We start from the raw sequence: 22,830 nt of genomic DNA, 5'->3' as shown, positions 1-22,830 counted from the left end.
CGTGTCTGGGGCTGCTCCCTGAAGGGCCAGGGGCGCGAGCCCCGCGCTGCTGAGGGGACCGAACGCGCTGCCCCGCCTCTCGGCCCCTTCCGGAGTCGCTCGGCATTTTCCGGAGCCCTTCCCCCCCTCGCCTCTGTCCCCTCTTTCCGATTCCATCCGAAGCCCTTCGTTCATTTCCGCCAACCGGGAGACGGCTCTGCGGCGCTGACGTCATCTCCGGCTGTCCTATAAAATGCAGGCGCAGGCGGTGCTCGGTGTCCGTAGCGGAGGGCGCGGAGCTCGCGGGAGGGAGCTGCGCACCGACCCGGTGAGGCGCCGTGCTCGTCTTTGTCCGTCCCCGGTGCGGTACAGAGGACCTCTCCGCGTCCTGCCGCTGCCGAGACAGGTGCAGGGGAGCGCGGTCCTCTCCGCCGTGGGGAGGGGTGAGGCTGCCGCTCGCTCTCGCCCTCCCCGGCGGCTGCTGGTGCTGCCGTGGGGTTTCTTAGCGCGGGCGGTCGCAGAGCCGGGCCTCAGGGGCTCCCGGAGTGTCTCCGCGTTCCGCGGGGAGAGGGAAGGGTAGGGGAGCAGCCGCGGATAAAGGGCAGGCGGGGAGGAGTGGCGGGATCCGCCCTGGGCAGTCTCGGCCCGCGGCAGGAATTCCATTCAGCGCCCTGGGGAGGAGAAAACAGGCGGAGAGCAGCTCTCCGGAGCTGCGGGCAGAGCGAGAGGCCCCCCCTGGCCCGCCCTTCCCCGAGCCCCTGTCCGGTGAGGGCTGCGATGCAGCCCTGCCTCCTCCCGAGCGGAGATCCCGGGGCGGGGGCGCAGGGAGCCTGGCGCTGCGGCGAGCCGGCGGAGGGGAGTCCGTGCACAGCAATGGCTTCCTTCGCCAGCCCAGCCCTGGCCAAGGTCAGGAGATGCAGCAGAGGGTGTGAGGGAGGGAAGAAAAGGAGCCGTCGGGGAGCTGTGTGCTCATCGGCGGCTGCAGAAGCCTCTCCTCGGGGTGTCGGAAACGACGAGCGCGGCAGTGGCATGCACAGCAGAGTTGTCCGTCCGAGCAGGAAGATACGGAAAAGAAATCCCCCCGATCTGTGTCCCTTTCATATATGTGTCAGTTGGATATATAGGTCAAGCACCACGGTTTCCTTCGTGAAAGGATCAGGATTTCTTCCTCCCCTTATTAATGCCTTTTAAAACATTTAATAGCAAGCCATGGCAGGGGCGTTCTTCCCAGCTGCTTTCCCGCATAGACCTTATCTGGTTGCAGTCCTGTAAATCTGTACTGCTACATCGTAACTCCGTGGCAGGAGGGTGCTCTTTTGCCCTGTTATTTACGGAAATGCACAGCAGTTGCCTCTGTGCTTCTCCCGGCAGGTCCATGCTGGCCGTTTTGGATTTTTGGTAGCTGTTTTGTCATAGACCAGCTGCTCATTCCAGCTAAATGTACGTGCTTCCCGAGCAGCCTCTCATCCATATTTAAACAGGTTCTGAGGAGCAGTTGTCTGGAGATGACAAGGGAGGGAGGGAATGCGTTAGGGTGGGGTGGGGGAGCAACCAAAAAGCCCCCCCTCTGCCTGAAAGGGGTCTGTATCTTTCTGGAAAAATCATAATCCATTTCCTTTTGGCATTCTGTTCTCAGCAGAGTGCTAGAAGATTCCAGTGACTGCCTTCATTGAAAGGCCTTGGTCAGGGATTCACATTTGTTCAAAACAAATCATAGATCCCACTGGCTTCATGCATTGCAGTGCAGTGAGCTCTTCCGTGGACTCTTCGTTTGCCCTTGCTTGTGAATTGTGCAGCAAAAATAGCTAAAAGGCTGAACGTTGGGGTGGTCTCTGCTGCATTGTGTGCAGGAGCTGTGACTGGAGGAAGGGAAATGCTTGCACCGAGGCAGCAGGTCCTGCTGTTCACAAGAAGTGATGTATTTCCATTCCTGTTGAAATCCTCTTGGGCTGAAATGGAAATTGCATTTTACAGTCAGGGTTGGATGTTCTGTTCCTGTCAGATCGGTAGCTGGCGAAGTTAGGAACCATATTTGTTGTGTTTGGGATTTTTTTAGTAACAAAAATGGTAGCAAGACTGAAAAGCTCTTGAGTGTCAGAGATTAGCCTTATAGCCTTTCTCACACATTTTGGTCCTGCACAGTGGGAAGGTAGGAGAAGCCTTAAATCTGTGGAGACAGGGTGGCACCTCTGGGTGTGAATTTCCTATTCCTTACCTTTGCATTTGTAACTAACCTTGATAGCTTAATGCTAATGACTTAGTATCTTTGCTCCCTTGGTTTTGTCTACTTGATATATTCATGAGTTTGCAATTGTTTTAGTCAAAAACACATCGGGGTTTGGGGAGAATTACTTGCTTCCCCTGTACTGGAGTACATAGGAATTCCTCTTCCCTTTTCTCCACTGCATGAAGTGTGGGAGTTTGTTTTTCCATGGTCCCTGGAACGTAGGCAGCAGAAAGATGGGGTGGAGCAGATTGCAGATGCTGTGGATGGAGGCTGCCAAGTGTAGTCCAGCACTGTGCTCCTGTAGCTGTGATGGAGTGGAGTGACACCCCCTGACCACTGCAGCTGAGACACTGAGCTCTGCAGAAGCCACCAGAGATATACACCAGCTTCAGCTGGCACGGAGGTGTGGCAGGGGAGGCAAGGCCATTTTCAGCTGAGAATTTGTTGGGTTGGACACAGGATGAGCCACCTCAAAACAAGCCTGGCACAGCTGTTGCTTGTCCACTCTGCTGCTGTGGTAGCTGGAAGCAGACATCTTTGTAGGTGTTCACAACCTCCTTTCTGACTGTAAGCCACCGCGCTTGGTTCTGCGGCAGCAAGAGACGCCGTTTGCCAAGGCCAGATGAGTTTCTTTACTTTCTGTTTCAATGTGGGTTTTGCCTAACTGGAAAGGTTAGTACACAGCCAATTAACTAGTGGTGTTGTCCTGTTAATAATTGCACCTTCTTTGGCAGCACGAGGTCTGTGCTCGCACAGCCCCGGTGACAATAGTAGCAGATTGTTGTGTGTGGCAAGGAACCAAAAGGCAAGTATGAAACATGTACTGTGACAGAACATGCTGGGGAAAAAAGCAGTGCTGAAGCCCTGTCCTTACACCAGTCCTTAGCTGTTATCTTGGCTTCCCCTCCCTTGCAGGCTCTGCATTCCTCCATCATGTTGTCATCATTTCGTAAAGTCAAAGTCCAGGTATCTCTCTGTGCTGCATGCAGCGTCCTTGCTGTGGGTGCCTGCCCTGCTTGCAGTGACCTCTCTGTAACCAAGAGCCTCTTCCACAGGAGTGTGCTCTCCGTGGCAGCTGCCTCGTCTGTGCCTCAGTGCTAAGTCTGCTCTGCCTTTCCTGTAATACTTTGGATTTCCTGATTGCTATCTGTGATGCATGGTGTGAGCGTTTTGTAGCTGTAGTTCAGTGTGATTGGGTTTTGATGTGGATTCATTTTCAAGGAGATTTTTGCTTTACAGAGTACTTGAGCAGTGTATTTTTGCTTGCAGCATCTGAAAATCACCTGTGGTAAGATTTACACAGAACATTCTTTGTTTGCAGGGCTTTGGCTCCTGGGAACAACTGGATAACCCTTGTGTGTGGTGTAACTGCTCTTGTGTCCAAGGTGTTTGCCCTTCAGTGGTGGCAAAGGAGATGTGTGGAGCAGGCTGAGCTGGGTGAAACGAGCTATGGGATTTATGTGGAAATTGTAGTGATGTAAATGTTTAAACTGCAATCAGAGTGAAAGCAAAAGATAACAAAGGGGAGAGGAAAATGCTGAGGTTATCTGGATCCATCACCTGGATCTCCGCATTTCTGCAATGCAGTCAAAGGTAATTTGCTTTCTCAGGAGCCTCAGCAGAGTGCAGTCCTTGCCAGCCCTGCACAGTTTCATCCAAGCTCTGCTGATAAAATACAAAGCCAAGAACCACTCTGTACAGAAAGGCACCAAACTCAGATGGGCAATTCAGCTGCTCCTGTTTGAACAGCAGGATCCAGATTTTACTGCTAGATCCCTAAAACGGAGCAGGTTTTTGAGTGACTGTATTCCAGAACTGCATATCTGGAGCTGTGCACAGAGCCTCCCATCAGCCTCAGCTGCAGCTTTGCCACCTGCTTTAGTTCAAGCATGATTTGCCTTTCTTTTTTCTTTTAATGCTGCAGTTTTTCATGTCCCTGTATTGCCTGTTTCAGTCTCTGGGCTGTGCTTAGTCTCTATGAGTCTGCAGCACTGAGCAGAAACTTCAGCACATCTTGGGTTTGGTACTGGAGTTGTTTTTCTGGCTTCAGCTTGCAGAGGTTTGGGGCTGACAGAAACCAGGGATGTTTGGATGCAGGTTCAGATGTGTGTAGCCCACCCTTAGTATTGCTTTGTTTCGTTGATCTAGACTCTCAATAAGCCAAAAGAGCAGGCAGCTTTGGGTTTAGAATCCCTAGACCAGGGTTTGTGATCTGACCTCTGCAGTTATTGCTGTGTAACACAATATGCTCACGCCCTTCCCTCTGCAGGGAGCAGGACACAGAGCTGCTCATACTTTCCAGAGGATTCTTTTATCTCCTTGCAGCACTGGGACCTGCTGACCCAGGGCTAAACCAGGCAGTCCTGGCAGGTTTGTGTTCTAGATGTACGTGGTGGCTTCCTCCCTCCACAGTGCTGTGAGGAAGCTGGGAATAGGAGAAATGAAAGATGGAAAGAATGTACCTTGTTTCTTCCTTCATCCTTTCCTTTTGAAGGTTATTTTCACATCCAATATTAGAATTCAAATGACTCTTCTTAAAGAAGAAAGATTAGCAATCCATCCCCATTCCCTAAGGGGCAGGCAGGAGGGGAGAGCCAGCATCAGGTACGTGTTCTTTGGACGAGCCTGAGGATGTGGTGCTGATGGATGCAGCAGAATGCGTCAGGCTGCTGGTGTGTGTGCACTTGGGAGGGTGTCTGGAGAGGGAGAGGACCTGGTGTTGCAGGCTGCTGCTAGGGTCATGTTTAAGTGCATGGAATGCAGGCCAGGGCTTGCCCTCAAGTCATTCTCTCACTGCATCCTTAGCCAGGGATCTCTGCACTGACAGCTGGCTGCTTTTGCAGATGAGTTGAATTCTTCAAGTGTCATTTATAGGAACAGTTGGATGTGTTCTGCATCAGAGTTTCTCAGTTGCTGAGAAGGTGTTTTGGTAAAGGAGGCGCTGGCAGCTCTGGTGTGCCTGCCCTGCAGCACTGCTGCAGCTCCAGTGTACCCCACACGAGTGATGCTGCTGACCCCACCTCTGTCCCTCCTGGGTCTGTGAACACCTGCAGCTGGCTGCTCCCAGGCAAATTCCAGCAGACCACAGAATGCCAGGTTGGAAGGGACCCCAGGAATGCCTGGTCCAACCCCTTGAATAAGTTAGGTGTCTGGGGAAGGCTAATCGTTGGAAATGGAAGGAGGAGAGTAATGGGTTTGGTTTGGGTGGGGTTGTTTGGTCTTAAATTAACTTTTCTGTGGCCTTTTTAAACAAGCCAACAGCCACACTGATGGTTTGTTAGAGAGCCAGAAGCTGACCCGTGACTTTCTGAAGTCAGCCTTGCAGCGTGGAGCTGAAGTGGCAAACATCTTCAGCACAGCGAGGCCCCATTGCCTTGGCTGTGTGGGCAGGAGCTGGCAGGCTTCTGGAAGGTTCTCTCTGCCTGCCCTTATCGGGCAGCACAGGCGGCGCCGGGAGGGCAGGGCCTGCAGCACCAAGGGGACGTTGTCTGGGTGCCCAGGCCAGGGACGAGGCTGCTTATCTGGGGCTGGGCAGCTGCTGGCAGCCAGCGGCAGCTGGTTTGCAGATGTAAAGCACTGTCAGGGTGCAGGGCTGTCCTGGCTGCCTTCATGCTGTGGCTAAGGCAGGAAGGGTTAGAGAGCTCTGGGACAGCTGCTTGTATCCAAGGGCAGCTGGGGCGTGAAGGTGCCAGAGGGCCTGCAGCATCCACCGCTGCCCGGCCCCGAGCTCCCGGTGCCCGCCGGCCGGGCACAGACGTGCTGACGTCAGCTGCTCTGCTGCAGGAAAGAACAGTCTATTATTGCTGGACCAAAGCACTCCTGTTACAATGGACTGGCCCTACTCACTGTGCAGATCAAAGGGGCCTTTCTCTTCGCCAGTTCCAGCAGAAGCATGAGCCAGGCTGCCGTGGGGCAGAGCTGCCACTGGGCTGAGTCACAAGAGGGTCTCCTGTTTGGTTTTTCAAAGGGTAAAAATACTGCAAATGGTAATTTAAAGAGTTAAATTAATTAAATACTTCAATAATGTGGAGTTATTTAAAACCTCTTTGACTGTGGAGGTCATTTCTGGTACCAAAAGCTGTCAGCATTGTGCAGCATCCAGAGGCTTGCTGGGGCTTTGTTTTCTGCCGCTGATGGCCCCAACCAGAGCATGCAGGGAGCTGCAGCCCTGCAGTGCCTTTGCACCAGCTCCCACCTTGTGATCCCTCAGCACAATGCAGTTTGAAAGATGTGGGTTTGGCATCCAGACACGGTGTATCAGCACGGGAAAGGAATGTTTTAGCAGTAGTTTTCTCTCCCGAAGTTAGAAGGCTGTTTGAAACAGGGCTTGGAGAAACGTGCTTGGGAGAGCAGCTCAGTGCCTGCTCAGTAGCCCTCAGGGCTTTGATCCTTCAATACTCCACCAACGTATGGAGTAGGGCCATTGGCACCACTGCCAGGTGAAGCCTGTGCTTCATTTGTGTCCTACAGCCTGCACAGAGCTTGGGTCTTGGGCTTGCCCTGGTCTGGCAATGGTGAGCCAAGTGCCTGGGTGGGAATCTAAAGCTGAATTTTCCTTCTCTCCTTAGGCTGCCGCAGTGCAGCTGGGGCTGAGTTCAGAGAGCGGTGCCTGCTGCTGGCACCACAGCCCTCTGGCAGGGTGAGGCTGCTGGGGGAGAGCTATGGAATGTGGGAGTTTGCCCCCACGTGTTCCTTTCTGTCAGGTGGTCCCTTTGCAAGTGCTTGAAAACAAACAGCACACAGGGCTATGCAGATGGTTTTCCAACCTGTGGAGCTCCCCCAGCAGCCATGCAGGATACAAGTCTGATGGAAGCTTGCAGCTGACTGATGGCTAACAACCATTAGTGTCCAGCCAGGGCTCTGAAGGCCTTGCCCCTGCCTGGCATGCAGCCACAGGCTGGGCTCCTGCCCATCCTTGGGAGGAGCGGTGAGCAGAGCCTTTAGCTCAGTGCTGACAGGGTTGTGACAGCAGCACGCAGTGAGGTGCAGATGTAAACTCTGTCTACCTCAAATCACAAAGTGCATAACTGCTCAACAATGAGGTGTTGGTTGCAGCAGCTGCTGGGTCTGCAGTTGTCCAGGGGGTGGGCAGATGTCCCAGCCCTGGCAGCAGCACTGACACCACTGTGTGACTGTGCTGCGGTTCTGCTCGTGTGGCCATGGCTTCACTGCAGACCTGATTGCTGTCTGGAAGTTCAGGAACTGAGAATTGGAGGTCATCCTGATCGGAACAGAAAGGAGATGAGCAGACTTGCAGTGGTTCTTTGTTCTGTGGGGATGAGAAGAGGCTTGGGTGTGTGAAGCACTGCATGAGGAGTTCCAGGGGAAGGGGTCCTGCAGGATCTCTGGGTCTGTGGAATGCTCCTTGGCTGCCTCCTCCCAAGGTCAGGGCTGTGCAGCACTGTGAGCTCTGTATCAGCTTCGGAAGGGCTCTGCAGGGAGCTGCTTCTGCCTCCCTTAGCTGAGAGAGCAAAGAGCTGTCTCACAGATGTGGGGCATGAATAATGCACAGAGCTATGGGGGCCAGCTGGCTGCTGTTTGAAGAGCAGCAACTTCAGTTATCTGCATGGAGTATTTTAACTAAAATATTTCCAGATGTGCTCTGTGGTACCAGAAAGGTTTTCTGTCACCATACCCAGGTGGATTTGTGTGAACCAAAGCGCTCCTAACGCTGCTGCTGGACACTTGCTTGCCCCTGCTGGAGGTGCCGTGGCCTTTATATGGCTGCAGCCATATTTTTCCAAAAGCAGTAGGTGTAAAATGTCTTTCCTGTTACCTGCCTCTGTCAGTGTGCTTTTACTTATTTATCCATAGAATATTGGCATTTTCCATCCAGAGCTGCCCACAGAGTGAGGCTGTAAAGAGCTGCATGGCAGGTTAGGAAGGCAGGATCTGCTTCTGCCCTGCCCCTGGTTTACAACACAAATGACACAGTGGTTTTCTTGACTTTCAGAAGATGGATCCCAGTGGTGTAAAGGTGCTGGAAACAGCAGAAGACATCCAGGAGAGGCGTCAGCAGGTTCTGGACCGTTACCACAGGTTCAAGGAGCTGTCCTCTCTGCGGCGCCAGAAGCTCGAGGACTCCTACCGCTTCCAGTTCTTCCAGCGTGATGCAGATGAGCTGGAAAAATGGATCCAGGAGAAGCTGCAGATAGCATCTGATGAAAATTACAAAGACCCAAGCAACCTGCAGGCAAGTCCTGCTCCCACTTTGCGTTCCCTGTGTTTGGGATTGCAGGGCAGCTGGGACAGAAGCAACACAAATGGAGCTTGGGCTGGGGGGTGGTGGGGAGAGATGGGTGCAGATTCCTGTGGCTTGCAAGTTCTTCATTAGCCTGGGCTCTTTGCTGGTGTAACTGGAGTGTTTCTGTTAATGGGCTGGAGGCTAGATCAGCATAGAAAAAGTTCCTGGCTGCAATGTAAAACCAGCTCTGTTTAAGCCCAGAAGGTGCTGGACACTGGCTCTGGGTGTTAAGGTGAATTAAGTGTTATTGTTTCTACAGAAAGGACCTTTGTAGAACATAAACTGGTATGGGTGGGACTAGCTGGTGGTCTCTTGGTTGTCTGGACACTCCAGTGTACAGGAGCAAACAGAACAAGGGAATAACTAACACTGGGCTGTTTGCCCCCAGGAAGCACTGATGCAACAGTGAGCTCGGCTGGGCTGCTCTCTTGTTTGTTTGGCAGTGCTGGGTGTGCACAAAAGACTCCAAAAACCTCCATGCTGGGAAATGTGGGGGAAAGGGCACCACATCTCAGACACCTTCTTGGATGTTTTGCTTGCAGGGGAAGCTGCAGAAGCACCAAGCCTTTGAAGCTGAGGTGCAGGCCAATTCCGGGGCTATTGTTAAGCTGGATGAGACTGGAAATCAGATGATCAATGAAAGTCATTTTGCATCTGAAACCATCCGAGTGAGTACTGCAACTTCAACCTTTCTTTCCTGTCTTCTTACCCCTTGCAGGCTTTTCCTTAAACACTTGGTGCAAACTGCACAGACAGCTTCCTAAACTTGCGCAGGTGTTTGACTAATGAAGTCATAGAGCAGTTTTGAAAGCTTACAGATGCTCCTCTCTTTCATGAGTGCCCTGTTCTGGGATCCAGCTTGGAGGTGAGCTGGCTGCCACACGGGGCTGAGCGATGATGATTTTGGAGACCTCCTTGTGATCAGATAATGTTTGCTTTGGAGTTGGGTGGGTTTAAGTAGTTCTGTGCCTGAGCTTCTCAGCAGAAGCTGTGGCCATGTTGTGCCTGGAGTGGTAATTTGCTTTCCGTGGTTCAGTCCTTCACGCCCTACCGGACGGCGCAGCGCCCAATAGTCACAGCCACGCAAGTCGGGTCCCACATACGAGTAGGTGAAACCTCTGGTGTGCAGTGCAACCTCCTCTTGCAATTCCTTCTTACTCCCTTGGCTGACAATTTGCACTACCCTTTGGGCAGTGCTAACAAACGGTGTGAGCTCTTTCCTCCCTTGCAACCTGCCGAGCTGAAGGCTCTAAATGGGTACCACCCATGCGGGAAGTTCAAAAGCTCCTCTGGTGTGACTTTCAGATGGGGATGAGCAAAGCCTCACAGCTGATGGGTGGGGCAGACACTTTCCTGTTTTGCAAGTTGTGTGCCTGTGTGGGAGTGAGAATTTTCTTCTAATTATCTATAAAATTCATGGTTGTTCCCAACAGTTCTGAAAGGCAGAATGCAACCAGAGATAGACTGAATATTAAAAGTAGTAATTGCTCCTAGTGTCTCAGCATTGCATTACTTAACGCTTGCACTGACTGGTTAGTGCCAAGAGAGATGGAGACAGTGCTGTCAAGGGGCACAAGCCTGGCTTGGAACAAGGTGTGCTGTCTTCAAGACAAATCCCAAAATGAAGAGAGAGGCACTTGTTAGGAGTGAACTGCCATGGGAAAGGGGACAGCAGCAGACTTTTGGTCTGACTTCACAGTAGCATAGAATTAAATTTTATCTCAAAGTGTTTCCCTTCTGGTCACTTATATGTAACTGATAGCTTCATTCATACCCAGAGTGTGAACAGTACAATAATCCCCAGGGTAGAGGTGCATCACTTTCATGAGGTCAAAACCTGAAGGCTGGAGATGAAACGGTGAGATTTGTCCTCCCTCTGTCTGCAGTGAGGGTTAGGATGTACAGCTTGGAAAGAAAGTCTCTGTTCAGGTCAGGAAGGGAATAAATCCAATCCCTGGTGCAGGGTTGTGATAACCAGGTCCTGTTCTAGACTCGGCTGCAGGAGCTGCATCGACTGTGGGAGCTGCTGCTAGAGAAGATGAGGGAGAAGGGAGTGAAACTGCTGCAGGCGCAGAAGCTGGTGCAGTTCTTACGGGAGTGTGAGGATGTCTTGGACTGGATCAATGACAAGGTAAATTGTTAGCTGCAGGTTTGCTACAGTCATGGACAGGTGTTGGGGGAGTGGAGGTTGATGGAGGAAAGTTTGTAGTTCCAGATCTTACTTTTAAACTCAGTGATTGTAACTGTTTGTGACCTACTCAGCGTTAGGACAGTTTGCCTGCTGGTTGTCAGGAACGATTTCCCATCAGATGTATTAACATTTCCTTTGTATCTCCTGATGTGCTAGGAAGCAATAGTGACCTCAGAAGAGCTTGGGCAGGACTTGGAGCACGTTGAGGTTTTGCAAAAGAAGTTTGAAGAGTTCCAGACAGACCTTGCAGCTCATGAGGAAAGAGTAAATGAAGTGAACCAATTTGCTGGCAAACTTATCCAGGTAAACACCTGTGGTGGAAGCCTCTCCTGCAAGTCTGGTTTGGCACAGCAAGCTTTTGTCTGCAGCTTCCTCTTCTGCCCCTGGTTTGGTGGCAGATCTTTAAGCTTTACTCTAGATGTGCAACCAGGTTTAAAATATCTTCTGAAATACGTGTCCCTGCTTGCTGCTGGGAGCTTGGACCTTTAGAGGTCCCTTCCAACCCAGTGCATTCTGTGATTCTCATCTGAGGCTTGAGGATGGAGACAGGGCAGGAAGTGTTGTATTCTAAGGGAAAAAAGATCCTGTTTGCAGCCCTCTGCAGTGCAGAGCAAAAATGAGGCTGCTGCAGGAGTACTGAATGTTTACAGAGTGAGGATTTGGGGAAGCTGCTGCCTGGAGTAACCATCTGGGCAGTGCAGCAATGATGAAGTGTTTTCTCGGGAGCCAGCCGCGTTGCAAGGCACTGTTGATGAAGGTGAAACCACAGAACATGGGAAAGGATCATTTCTCTTTGCTCTCTAGGAGCTACACCCTGAAGAGGAACTGATCAAGTCCAAACAGGATGAAGTAAATGCAAGCTGGCAGCGTCTGAAGGGGCTTGCCCTGCAGAGGCAAGGAAAGCTCTTTGGGGCAGCTGAAGTTCAGCGCTTCAACAGGTAGGATCTTGGTTGGATCTCCTGCAGTGCTGTGTTGTTTGTGTGGAGGTTCAGTGGTGCATTCAGCTGTGTGCAGTAGGATGAGATCAGCCTCTGTTGTGGTTTTGCTTTAGTGCTCCTCATGACTGTTGGATGAGGACCTGGTTGTTCTGCAGTGACATTAGAACTCCTGCCCTGATTTGGCTTTCCAACACTTGGCTCTTGTGCTCAGTCCTGCTAATGGCAGTTCTGCTTCCCCTTCCCTCCCTATTTTTCTGTCCTGGCCGTCAGACCAGTTGTTCTGGGTCTTTGGGCAGTGTCTCTGTCCTCACCTCTCTTGACAGTGTTCTGAGGTTTGCTGTCATTAAGTTGGAGAAGGGTCCAGGCTGGTGCTCAGTGGTGCTGAGTGCTGGTGCTCAGTGGTGCTGAAAGCCCTTATTCAGAGCTATTGATACACTTCAAGGTTTCTTGAGACTTTAAAAGAAAAAGAAGTGTGTGTTTTGTTATTATTTAGGTTTTTGAGGGTCTGTGGGTGGTTCTTGTTTTGGGAGGTGGTAGTTTGGTTCAGGTCTTTTGTTTGTTGTGCTTTCAAGGGTGACTGCAGTTGGCTGCACTCCTCAGACCTGGGTGTGTGTGCCAGGACCTCTGGCATGCGTGCAGCAGAACATCCTGCTCTTGTCTGGCTCCCCCCCAAGACAGGCTGCTCTCAATCTGTGCTTTGTTTTGAAGGGATGTGGACGAAACAATCAGCTGGATCAAGGAGAAAGGGCAGTTGATGGCCTCGGATGATTTTGGCAGAGACCTGGCCAGCGTGCAGGCTTTGTTGCGCAAGCACGAAGGGCTGGAGAGAGACCTTGCGGCCCTGGAAGACAAGGTACCCTCTGAGGGTGCTCTCCATCTGTGGTTTAAATGAGGTAATTTGCTTGTAAAAGGCCAGAAGCTTACTCCCTGTTGGTGCTGCCCAGGTGAAGGCCCTGTGTGCAGAAGCTGACCGTCTGCAGCAGTCCCACCCCATCAACGCCTCTCAGATCCAAGTGAAGCGCGAGGAGCTGATCGCCAACTGGGAGCAGATCCGCACCCTGGCTGCAGAGCGCCACGCTCGCCTCAACGACTCCTACAGGTGGGGCTCTGCTGGCCTGGCACCGCCTCCCTGCCTCCCCTGGCTTGGGTGGGGGTGCTGGTGTGGGGGTGATTCTGTTGGCCTCAGCAGCAGCCTTATTCAGCAGACTGTGCAGGAATGCAAACTGTGTTCAGTGCTTACAGCTTTGGGTTGTTCTCTGCAGCAGCTATGGAAGGAGACCCCTGGGTGCTTTATGCTGTTTGCCTTTTCCTGCAGTTTGAAGGACTTTGCTTTGTGTGGGGTTTTCTAATACACATATTATGAGTCTTTCCCTGGGGAGCCCTTGTGATTGTGTGCTGTATGTTGTTTTCTGTGTTGTCCTAGGCTGAGTGAAGTGCTCGTTTCTGTCACAGCTGCTTTGTTGCTGTGGGATTTGTCTTCATCCCATCTTGTTCCTATACTAGCCTGCTTGGCCATGGAACATGATCTCTTAGATCCCTCCTGAGAAGCTGTATTAAAAGGAAACCTACCCTACTGTGGTGGTTAGACTACATCCATTCTGGTCTTGTTATTCTGCTGTTTGTTCCCTCCCATGATGCAGGAGGTGGTGGAGACCCATTCAAGTAGTCATTCTTCCTTTGCCTCCCCTGTCATCATCTCTTCAGATCCACAGCAAAGTTAAAAAGGAAACATCAGCAGATCACAGCTGATCAGTGGCTGTAAAGGCTGCTGAAAGGAGCCTGAGATTTGCTTTGCTTGGTCTGCACAGCTGAAGCTTTGTCAGTGACCCCCACTGTGGTGCTTGTGACAGGAGTAGTCCCCTGGGCTATCTTGAATCATTCTGCTTGAGAAACATCTTCTGAGTGCTGTTGTTCTCCTCCCAGAGGCTTGCAGTTAGGAGGCTCCTTTTACTTTCAGTGTAAGTGATGTGCAGTATAGGTCTGGGAGAAACTGGTCTTCAAGCCAGCATTTTCCTGTCTCTGAAAGGCTTCTTTTGATTGAGGGCAGACTTGGTTATTTACCATTCTGATGGCGTTTTGGGCCTTGTTGTCTCTACCTGGGAAGCAGCTGTGATGTTTGTAACTCTTTCTTTGGGGTAAGGATGGAGGCACTACACAACCAAATTCTTCCAGTCACTTATGTTTTGCTCTCCTCAGGCTGCAGCGCTTCCTGGCAGACTTCCGAGACCTCACCAGCTGGGTGACTGAGATGAAGGCTCTGATTAACGCTGATGAGCTTGCCAACGACGTGGCTGGAGCAGAAGCCCTTCTAGATAGGCATCAGGAGCACAAGGTACGATGGGTATGCAGCCAGAGCCAGTCAGCAGCCCTCAACAATTGATTTGTGTGTCTAAGGCAGTCTCTGAGCCAGAACTGCTGATGCTGTATCCCTGCAGTCCTGTGGTCGTGCAGCCAGCACAGTCCCAGAGTGTTGGCCTGATGGAAGAGTTTCATTCCTGCCAGCAGAGGCACACTAGGAAATGAGCGGTTAGGAATGCTTACAGTGATTGACAAAAAGTAACTAGAGCTGCTAGAGTCAGCTGGACTGACCACTGCTTTCCTTCTGCATCCTGAGGAGCTGCTGTAAGCAGAAAGAGTGCAGCTTAGAAGCAGCCTTTAGTTCCCTTTTGGCGTGGATTGGCACTTCTTACCCGCAGAGTAAGGCTGTGCATCTCGTTCTGGGGCTCATGTGAAGTGTACTTGAAGACAGTTGGATGTTTGTCAGTCAAATGTCCAAACTGCTGACTCTGTTCTTTCTAAGAGCAGCTTTCATGTACTAGCACTAAGATAAACCTGGTAACATCTTACTCACATCTCCTTCCACAGGGAGAAATTGATGCCCATGAAGATAGCTTCAAGTCTGCTGATGAGTCTGGCCAGGCTCTGCTTGCTGCTGGGCACTATGCTTCTGATGAAGTTAAAGAAAAGGTAAGTTGAGAGCAAGAGCTCCTAGAAGAATTTTGTGGTTTTCTTCTGTGTCCCTTAACTTAGAAGTTTGGTTCCTGTCAAGCTCATAAACTGCAAAGTATCATCCCTCTGGGTGCCAGGGCATCTGCCATATATTTCTGCCATGGCTGCTTCCCATTCTCAAGCTGACAGCTTCTGGCTGCCTGTTAGTAGGGACTGTTGGGACTATCAGTGCTACCTGTTAGGGACTCAGTTCATCTTTCCTTCAGAAGAAAACTGGGTGCCCTGAGCTTAGGTCTGTGACCAGAAGGGTCACTAAAACTAAGTAATTCTGACTGGTCCAGAAATTAATGAGGCCCCTTATGAAGCCTACATGTGCAAACAGTGACTAGTCAGTGCCCTGGGAGTGAGCAAAGAGATACCAGAGGCTGAGGCAGCAGCAGAGTTTGCTGCACAGCTGCTGCTGTGGGTAGAGCTGCAGTCAAACAGAGGAGTTGTATCTTAAAGTCTTTTTGGAAAAGGAGAGGTTTGTGACTGGGGCCAGAAGGTTGGAGCAACTGCTCAGGCTTGGGGAAGCTGACAAAAAGCTTGCTCAGTGTGAGGCTGCTGATGTCAGTAGCAGGAGAGTGATTTATTTTCACATGGGGTCATTTTTCAGTCCAGTGTTGACCGCTTTTTTAATCACAACTTGATTTCACATTGGGATGGAAATGAACCAGAGTGGGAACTCAAATGCTGCTGTATTCCTCTTCCCACCCCATCAGCTGACCATCCTCTCAGACGAGAGGTCTGCCCTGCTGGAGCTGTGGGAGCTTCGCAGGCAGCAGTACGAGCAGTGCATGGACCTGCAGCTCTTCTACAGAGACACTGAACAAGTTGACAACTGGATGAGCAAACAAGAGGTGAGTGCCCAGAGTTCACCAAGCCTTCTCTGGTGAGCAGGGGGCTGGGCAGAGTATGCAGCCCAAGCTGCTGCAGTGACTGCTTCCTTCTCCTGCTGAAGCTCTTTGTTGTGACGCTGGCTTGGATTGCTTGTGAGTGCTAACCCTTGGAGAAGTGAGGAGAATGATCCTGACCCTTTGGCTGTGGGAGGCCCAGAGGGAACCCAAATTAGAGCATCTTGTACACAGTAATATCCCATGGCAGGAAACATCACTGGCTGTGCTTGAGTTGGTTCAGAGCAGCTGAGCACAGCAACTGAAATTGTTTCTTGGGTTCCTTCAGGCATTTCTGCTGAATGAAGACCTTGGTGACTCCCTGGATAGTGTGGAGGCTCTTTTAAAGAAGCATGAAGACTTTGAGAAATCCCTCAGTGCCCAAGAGGAGAAAATCACAGTAAGACATTTACAGGAGGTGGTCAGTCAGTGGGCAAGGGATATAACAGGGATTTGACTGGGGAGGAGGCGCTGCTGGGGGCTGACCACGAAGGAGCAGAGTGATGCACTTGTGTGGGGTCTCTTGTCTCGATAAGTTCTGCTTTGTCTCTAAAATGGAAGATTCTGGAGGAGAGGCTACTGCTTGGTTGCTGCCTCAGGGGGCTGAATAGCCACCCAGTGCTTGCATGTGCCTGCTGAAGATTGGCCAAAAGCCTGCACCCTGCCACATGCAGGTGATGGCACAGATGCAGAAGGGAGCTGTTGTCAGGGCTTCTGCTGGTTACAGGGTGACAAATTGTTGAGAGCTATTACCAGACTTGCACAAACAATTTGTGTGACACCAAGTAAATGGGAACCTGTTTTCTCTTCAGGCATTAGATGAGTTTGCTACAAAGTTGATTCAGAACAACCACTACGCCATGGATGATGTTGCTACACGCAGGGATGCTGTAAGTGTCTCAGACAGCCTGGGGCTGTCAGCTGTAAGCCATCTCCTGCTGTATTTTCAGTGGTGTGGCTGCAGTGTATGGTGAGGCAGCTGAGCTCTCAGGGTACAGATGGAGTGGTGGCTCTCACAAGACTGAGGAATGACAAAGCTTTCCCTCTCCCCTCAGCTGCTGAGCCGCCGCAACGCCCTGCACGAGCGCGCCATGCGCCGCCGTGCGCAGCTGGCAGACTCCTTCCACCTGCAGCAGTTCTTCCGCGACTCCGACGAGCTCAAGAGCTGGGTGAATGAGAAGATGAAGACTGCAACAGATGAGGCATACAAGGTAGGCCAAAGCCAAGATCAGAGTCATTCTAAGGCAACACAAGGTTTAATGCAACCAGCCTAATGATACCATCAAAGACAAGAGGAGGAATTGTCCTTTCCTCTTGACCCCAGGGGCTTTCCTGCCGTGCTGCTGCTTCAGTGCTGACTCCAGAGGCCTGTGTTTGGTGACATCTTGGCAGCTGTATGGATGTAGTCTCGCTTCAAAAGTCCTTCAGAGACCTGTACTTACTCCTTTTGGATTGAAAGGTCCTTTTTTCTTTCTCCACATGTAGGATCCCTCCAACTTGCAAGGCAAGGTCCAGAAGCATCAGGCTTTTGAGGCAGAGCTTTCTGCGAACCAGAGCCGCATCGATGCCCTGGAGAAGGCTGGCCAGAAGCTGATCGATGTCAACCACTACGCCTCTGATGAGGTGGCAGCTCGCATGAATGAGGTGATCAGCTTGTGGAAGAAGCTTCTGGAGGCCACTGAGCTCAAAGGTGTGGCTTGCTCGGGAGAGAGTTTAGCTGGGAGAAGGCAGGAAGTGAGTGGAGGTGGAGCAGAACCCTGAGGGTGTCTTTTCCCCTTGCCCCTCTGTCTTGGTCAGGTATAAAGCTGCGTGAGGCCAATCAACAGCAGCAGTTCAACCGCAACGTGGAAGACATCGAGCTGTGGCTGTATGAGGTAGAGGGACACTTGGCCTCCGATGACTATGGAAAAGACCTTACCAGTGTTCAGAATCTTCAGAAGAAGCATGCCCTGCTGGAGGCAGATGTGGCTGCCCATCAGGTAAGGGAAGTGGTTTTTTCCTTTCTGCTGTTTCAGATCTGCTCTCTCCAGAGACTTTAGCAGGTCTGCATCTCCCTCATTTTTGTGGCCCTGGCCCTTACAGCCTGTTCAGAAGCAGTGGTTCTGATCTGTGTCTCCAAGAACAATATTTTCATAACTAAGCTCTTGGATAAAGCAAAACAGCCTCTGCTGTCAGCTGCTGGCAGCATAGCCTTGTTGTGTGCTGGGGGTACCACTTTCAAAGATCTGCTCTGCTCTGCATAGGAAAACTCCCCTGCAAAAGGCCTCTTCCCCTGCACTTTGTGTTCTGCTTTAAGTGCAGACGTTACTGGGAGTGGTCCCTTAGTCTGCAGATGATCTTTAGGGCAATTAAATCCACAGGAAGAAAATCAACCAAGCCTAGGCTCCCACAGCTGGAGTTAGCAGCTGAAAGCATAGCTCATCTGGAGCAGCATAGCTGTGTCTCTGGTGTGGGTGCAGGGTTCCCGTCTGTGTTGTGAAATCAGGTTAAGCCCCGTGGCATCTAAGTGGCATGCTGAGTGTGGGCCAGGCCATGCTGAGTACCAAGGTGCTTGCCCTGGCAGCGCGCAGCTGCAGCTCTCCTGTGGCAGAGTTTTGTCCCAGCTGACGGCTGCTGAATTGGTCCTAGGATCGCATTGATGGCATCACCATCCAGGCACGCCAGTTCCAGGATGCTGGGCACTTTGATGCTGACAACATCAAGAAGAAGCAGGAGGCCCTGGCTGCTCGTTACGAGGCGCTGAAGGATCCCATGGTGGCTCGCAAGCAGAAGCTTGCCGATTCCCTTCGCCTGCAGCAGCTCTTCCGAGACATCGAGGATGAGGAGACCTGGATCAGGGAAAAAGAGCCTATAGCAGCCTCAACCAACAGAGGTTGGTGCCTCTGGGGCTCTCTAGGACCTAGATGTTGGAGCTGCTCTGTTCTAGCTTCTCCGTGGAAGTTTAAGTTCTTGCTGTAGTTAACCCTGCCTGAAGGGTTGCCACCAGCCATGGTTCTTTGGCTTTCTCCTACACTTGTGGCAGTCTTTGACTCTGCAAGCTTGTCTGGCTCTGCTTGCAGCTTCCTGGCACTTTTTGTTTGCTTTGATAGCTCTCAATTAGCTGATTAACTATTTTCCATCTTCCAGGCAAGGACTTAATTGGTGTCCAGAACCTGCTGAAGAAGCACCAGGCCCTGCAGGCAGAAATTGCAGGCCACGAGCCCCGCATCAAAGCCGTGACCCAGAAGGGGAACGCCATGGTGGAGGAGGGTATGTCTGGGCTCTGGGTGCTCATTCTTTCAGACATCTTTGTGCTAGGCTTTGCACTCTGTGCAGTCCAGGATTGCTGCCCGTTCTTACCCACGCAGTAGACAGGTAGCAGGGTGCTCTGCTGGCCATCCTTTCACTCAGAATAAAAAAGATTCCTGGATGGGAACCTCTCAGTTCTCACAGATCTCCAATACCTGCAAGCCTGTACCCAACAGCTTTGTGCCTGTGGTACCGCCTCTGGTTTTGAAATCTGTAAAAGGCTTGTGTCTGAGACACACAGTCATGAGGTGAGAGATGATCCTGCACAAAGACAGCAAGAGTCCATCCTGATTTCAGTGAGAATGTGTCCTCATTCCTGACCCTGGTTGCGTCTTTATTTCTGGTCCTGGCTCTCAACACCAGAAGGATGAAAAGAGTCTCTGGATTCCAGCATCTGGAATGCACATCTGCTGTTGTTGTGGGCTGTTTTCAAAACCTGCCACTGGAAAGAGATGACTTTCCCTTTCTCTTCGTTGAGGAGAAGTGTTGTGATGTGATTTGGTTTGCTCTTAATGACTCAGATGTTCCAAGCATAGTTTGAGAGGTGCAGTGCTTTCAGTCTGAGCTGTGCTGTCATTGCTGCAGTCAGAGCAGGCTGCAGGTCTCCTTGCTGGGACTTCCAAGAGTACAAATAATCCTGTAGGGCCTCTTGTTTGTCTCTGCAAGTTCTTCAGTTCTCTCTCTTTCTGTCCCCTAGGACATTTTGCAGCTGAGGATGTGAAAATCAAACTGAATGAGCTGAACCAGAAGTGGGACTCTCTGAAAGCAAAAGCCTCTCAGCGGCGACAGGACCTGGAGGATTCCCTGCAAGCTCAGCAGTACTTTGCTGATGCTAATGAGGCAGAGTCCTGGATGAGGGAGAAGGAGCCCATTGTAGGCAGCACAGACTATGGAAAAGATGAAGACTCTGCTGAGGTATTTGAGAGTTGTTGTTTTGATCAGTTTGATGTGAACACAGTGAGGCTTTGGATTTGTCCAGGTGAAAACTTCAGGAGCTCTGCTGGTTCCAAGATCCGTAGAGGCAGAAGGTTCTTGCATTGTGCTGAGTTTGGGCTCAGGGCCAAAAGATGATAGTTTTGGTTTGCTGCACATGAAATGTTCATTAAACTTCACATTTGCATTCACCTCTCTATAGGGCTTTTGTAAAGCACAGAGAGGTTGGTAGCAGCAGGTTCTTGACTGGACGCTGAGGCTGACTGGCAGCAGTTCACTGGTCTGGAAGTGATGATTTGTCTATAGTTACTTGGCTGGCACCATTCTGAGGCCAGGTCCATCTCCCAGACCCTCTTGAGGGACATTTAATTGAACTGCAGTGCAGTTTAAGGCACACATTCAAACTTCACACTGTTTGGAGTGAGCTATGTGGTGTTCCTGGTCACCACAAAAGAATGTTGCTGAGATAAGGTAGAGGAAGGGCCCCAGGAGCATTTGGACTCCTATCTGGTCTGTGAATAAACAACAACGGTCCTTCTCATGGGAGTCACAGGACTGGCAGCTCTGGAGCCAAAGAGTGGCTGTGGAGCAGGACAGTGTGTGAGGTGGCCAGGGGCAGATGGTGCCTTGGTGCTTTCCCTTGCAGGCCCTGCTGAAGAAACACGAAGCGCTGATGTCCGACCTCTCTGCATATGGCAGCAGCATCCAGGCGCTGAGGGAGCAGGCCCAGTCCTGCAGGGTAAGGAAGTTGTGCTGCTAAAGGGTCAGCAGAGGGTAAAGGCCAAGCTGAGGAGCAGTTGTTGGTTCTGAGAACTGGCTGTACCCTGCTGGGGTTTCTCAGCAGCAGTGCAGCCATAGCAGGCAGCTGCGGGGTGCTGGGAGAGGTAATGTGGTGGCTGGCAAGGTCTGGGCTCAGGCTGCAGCTGAAGGCAGTCTGCCTGCATTGCAGCCTACTCTGCAGGGTCCATTCTGAGGTCCCACACTGGCTTGAAGGCTAGAAGTACTTTTTAGGACAGCTGCACTGATTGTAATAAACACAGAACAAATAACTTTTCTTGTGCTTCTTCTTTGTTAGCAACAAGTTGCTCCCACAGATGATGAAACTGGAAAGGAGCTGGTCCTGGCTCTCTATGACTACCAGGAGAAGAGTCCCCGGGAGGTGACGATGAAGAAGGGAGATATCCTCACCTTACTCAACAGCACCAACAAGGTACCCTCCTGCCTTCTGGTTTGCTGAGCTGCTTGGCTGGCTTGATTTTGTGCTCTGTGGGGAGTTGTTCTTTTTGCTCTCATAAGAGCATCTAAAGCAGTTGAATCTGCACATGTAGTCCACGCTCCCATTCCACGGTTTCCCACACCTCTCCAGCCCATTCTCACAACTCCTGTAGCTATCAGATGTTTTTTTTCACTTTTTCTCTTGCCCAGGACTGGTGGAAGGTTGAAGTCAATGACCGCCAGGGCTTCGTGCCAGCTGCCTACGTGAAGAAGCTGGATCCTGCCCAGTCTGCGTCCCGCGAGAACCTGCTGGAGGAGCAGGGCAGCATCGCACTGCGCCAGGAGCAGATCGACAACCAGTAAGAGCTGGGGGTGGCACTGCCACACACAGCCTTGGCTGGCCTGGCCTCTGCCTCCCATAGGCCATGCCTCTTACACGAGGGAGCAGGTTTTGGAGCAAAACAAGAGGCTGCTGTAGCAGGGCTGCACACTCAGCTGGTTTGTTCTCGCTCTGTATTGCTCATTGCTGTTCCTGTTTTGAGCTGTAAAACTCACAACACCAGAGCTCAACTTGCTGTCTGACTTTGCTATTGTGTGTTCCTATCGTTGTTGGACCTAACAACTTCAGCCTGTTTGTGAGTTATCTCTGTCCTTAGCAGCTCTTCTGTTGGTAGTTGTCCCTGCTCAATGTGGGATCTGCTTGGAAAAGCTTTCTTAGGTCTGGTTTCAGGAAGTATGGTGCCCTCCCTACCCAGGGCTGCCTCTGGAGGTGACCTCCTCAGCAGCTGTGCCTGCACTGCTGCTCACTCATTGCCTCTGGTGCCACTACAGGGACTAAAACTTGCTCCCTCGCCTTTTCTCCTTTTTCCTTTCTTCCTTTTAAAAGAGGAACACAACACTGCAGATAGAGAAACCTGCCTGGCTGCTTGGCAGTGACCTCCCACAGCACATGGCAGTCATAGATTAGTTCGGGCAAGGGCTGTGGGTGATAGCTGAGAGCTGCTGGCTCACCTTATCAAGCCACTTGGAAGCCAAAGCTGAAAGTTTTATGCATGCCATCATCTGTCTGCACAGCTGCCCTGTCTTTCTGTGTGAGATTTTCTGCCCACTCCATTGTTCTGAGTCACCAGTTCTTGGTGACATGCAGTCACCGCTGGTTAAAAAAAACCCAAACCAAAACCACAACTTCTACCAGTGAGAGAAAGGGCTGGAAATGGTGAGGCAGTGAGCAGAGCTCTGCTCATGTGTCACCTCCTCAATGGGTGGCACCCAGCTGTGAAGGACTAGAAGAGAGCTGCCTGCCTTTGGAGGCAAGGAGAGAGAACCACCCTTCAGTTCAGTCTGAGGCAGGAGGATGAGGAGGTTAGGCCTGGTGGGGAGAGCCCAAGTTCATTCCTGAGGTCTCCTTCTGTGAATTTTGTTCCTGGTCTGACTCGCTTTGTTTGCTTCTGATTGACCCCTGATCTCCATTTCAATGTGAGCTCTTCACCATCTCCTACCACAGACCACCCATGGTTGGAGCTGCTGCTTTCGTTGTTTTTGTTAATCTGACTAATTTTTTGCATGCATTTGCTGTGCTCCCTCTGTCTGTGCAGGACTCTCATAACTAAGGAAGTCGGCAGTGTCTCTCTGCGTATGAAACAGGTGGAAGAACTGTGAGTAGGCTTAGCCTTTCTAAACCCTGCTGTCTCCATGCTGTCACTCTTCATCCTTCTTTGTTTCCTCCTCTGGGAAGGCTGCTCCAAAGAGACAGAAGGCAGCAGTTCCTGCAGTGTGGATTGCTGTCCTGTGTTCTGTGTGTCCTCTGTAGCCAGCCAGCTGCTTACCTTGTGGTCACCTCTGTTGCTAAGTGGCTGATGATGGCATTCCCAGTATGCCGATTTTGCTCACCAGAAGAGGCTTTAGTCAAGACCAGACAGCTGTCCTTTAAATGA

General features: G+C 51.3%; 1 protein-coding gene across 10 annotated transcripts in view; it reads left to right on the top strand.

Annotated features, from left to right (window-relative positions):
• The first annotated feature begins 238 nt into the window (after positions 1-238).
• SPTAN1 (spectrin alpha, non-erythrocytic 1) overlaps positions 239-22,830 on the top strand; it is a 43,930-nt gene continuing 21,338 nt past the window's right edge. For 3 of the 10 annotated variants that reach the window (XM_068156065.1, XM_068156066.1, XM_068156064.1), the window contains exons 1-24: positions 239-307; positions 8,160-8,399; positions 8,993-9,118; positions 9,487-9,555; positions 10,441-10,581; positions 10,798-10,944; positions 11,446-11,579; positions 12,288-12,432; positions 12,524-12,678; positions 13,776-13,911; positions 14,445-14,546; positions 15,290-15,427; positions 15,750-15,860; positions 16,273-16,350; positions 16,516-16,671; positions 16,946-17,150; positions 17,258-17,439; positions 18,089-18,332; positions 18,587-18,709; positions 19,446-19,663; positions 20,328-20,420; positions 20,757-20,891; positions 21,107-21,255; positions 22,492-22,551. In XM_068156065.1, the coding sequence (XP_068012166.1) occupies positions 8,163-8,399; positions 8,993-9,118; positions 9,487-9,555; positions 10,441-10,581; positions 10,798-10,944; positions 11,446-11,579; positions 12,288-12,432; positions 12,524-12,678; positions 13,776-13,911; positions 14,445-14,546; positions 15,290-15,427; positions 15,750-15,860; positions 16,273-16,350; positions 16,516-16,671; positions 16,946-17,150; positions 17,258-17,439; positions 18,089-18,332; positions 18,587-18,709; positions 19,446-19,663; positions 20,328-20,420; positions 20,757-20,891; positions 21,107-21,255; positions 22,492-22,551 (3,284 nt within the window). In that variant the 5' untranslated portion in view covers positions 239-307; positions 8,160-8,162. Of the gene's footprint in view, positions 308-370; positions 386-8,159; positions 8,400-8,992; positions 9,119-9,486; positions 9,556-10,440; positions 10,582-10,797; positions 10,945-11,445; positions 11,580-12,287; positions 12,433-12,523; positions 12,679-13,775; positions 13,912-14,444; positions 14,547-15,289; positions 15,428-15,749; positions 15,861-16,272; positions 16,351-16,515; positions 16,672-16,945; positions 17,151-17,257; positions 17,440-18,088; positions 18,333-18,586; positions 18,710-19,445; positions 19,664-20,327; positions 20,421-20,756; positions 20,892-21,106; positions 21,256-22,491; positions 22,552-22,830 lie in introns of those variants that run through there. The other 7 variants (XM_068156071.1, XM_068156068.1, XM_068156074.1 and 4 more) reach the window with 5 other exon arrangements.

Source organism: Melanerpes formicivorus, unplaced genomic scaffold, assembly GCF_026170545.1.
Source record: "Melanerpes formicivorus ecotype bairdi unplaced genomic scaffold, bMelFor1.0.p_v2 SCAF_33, whole genome shotgun sequence".
Lineage (NCBI taxonomy): Eukaryota > Metazoa > Chordata > Aves > Piciformes > Picidae > Melanerpes > Melanerpes formicivorus.
The sequence above is the reverse complement of the archived record's forward strand: the minus strand, read 5'-3'. Positions and strand labels throughout refer to the sequence as shown.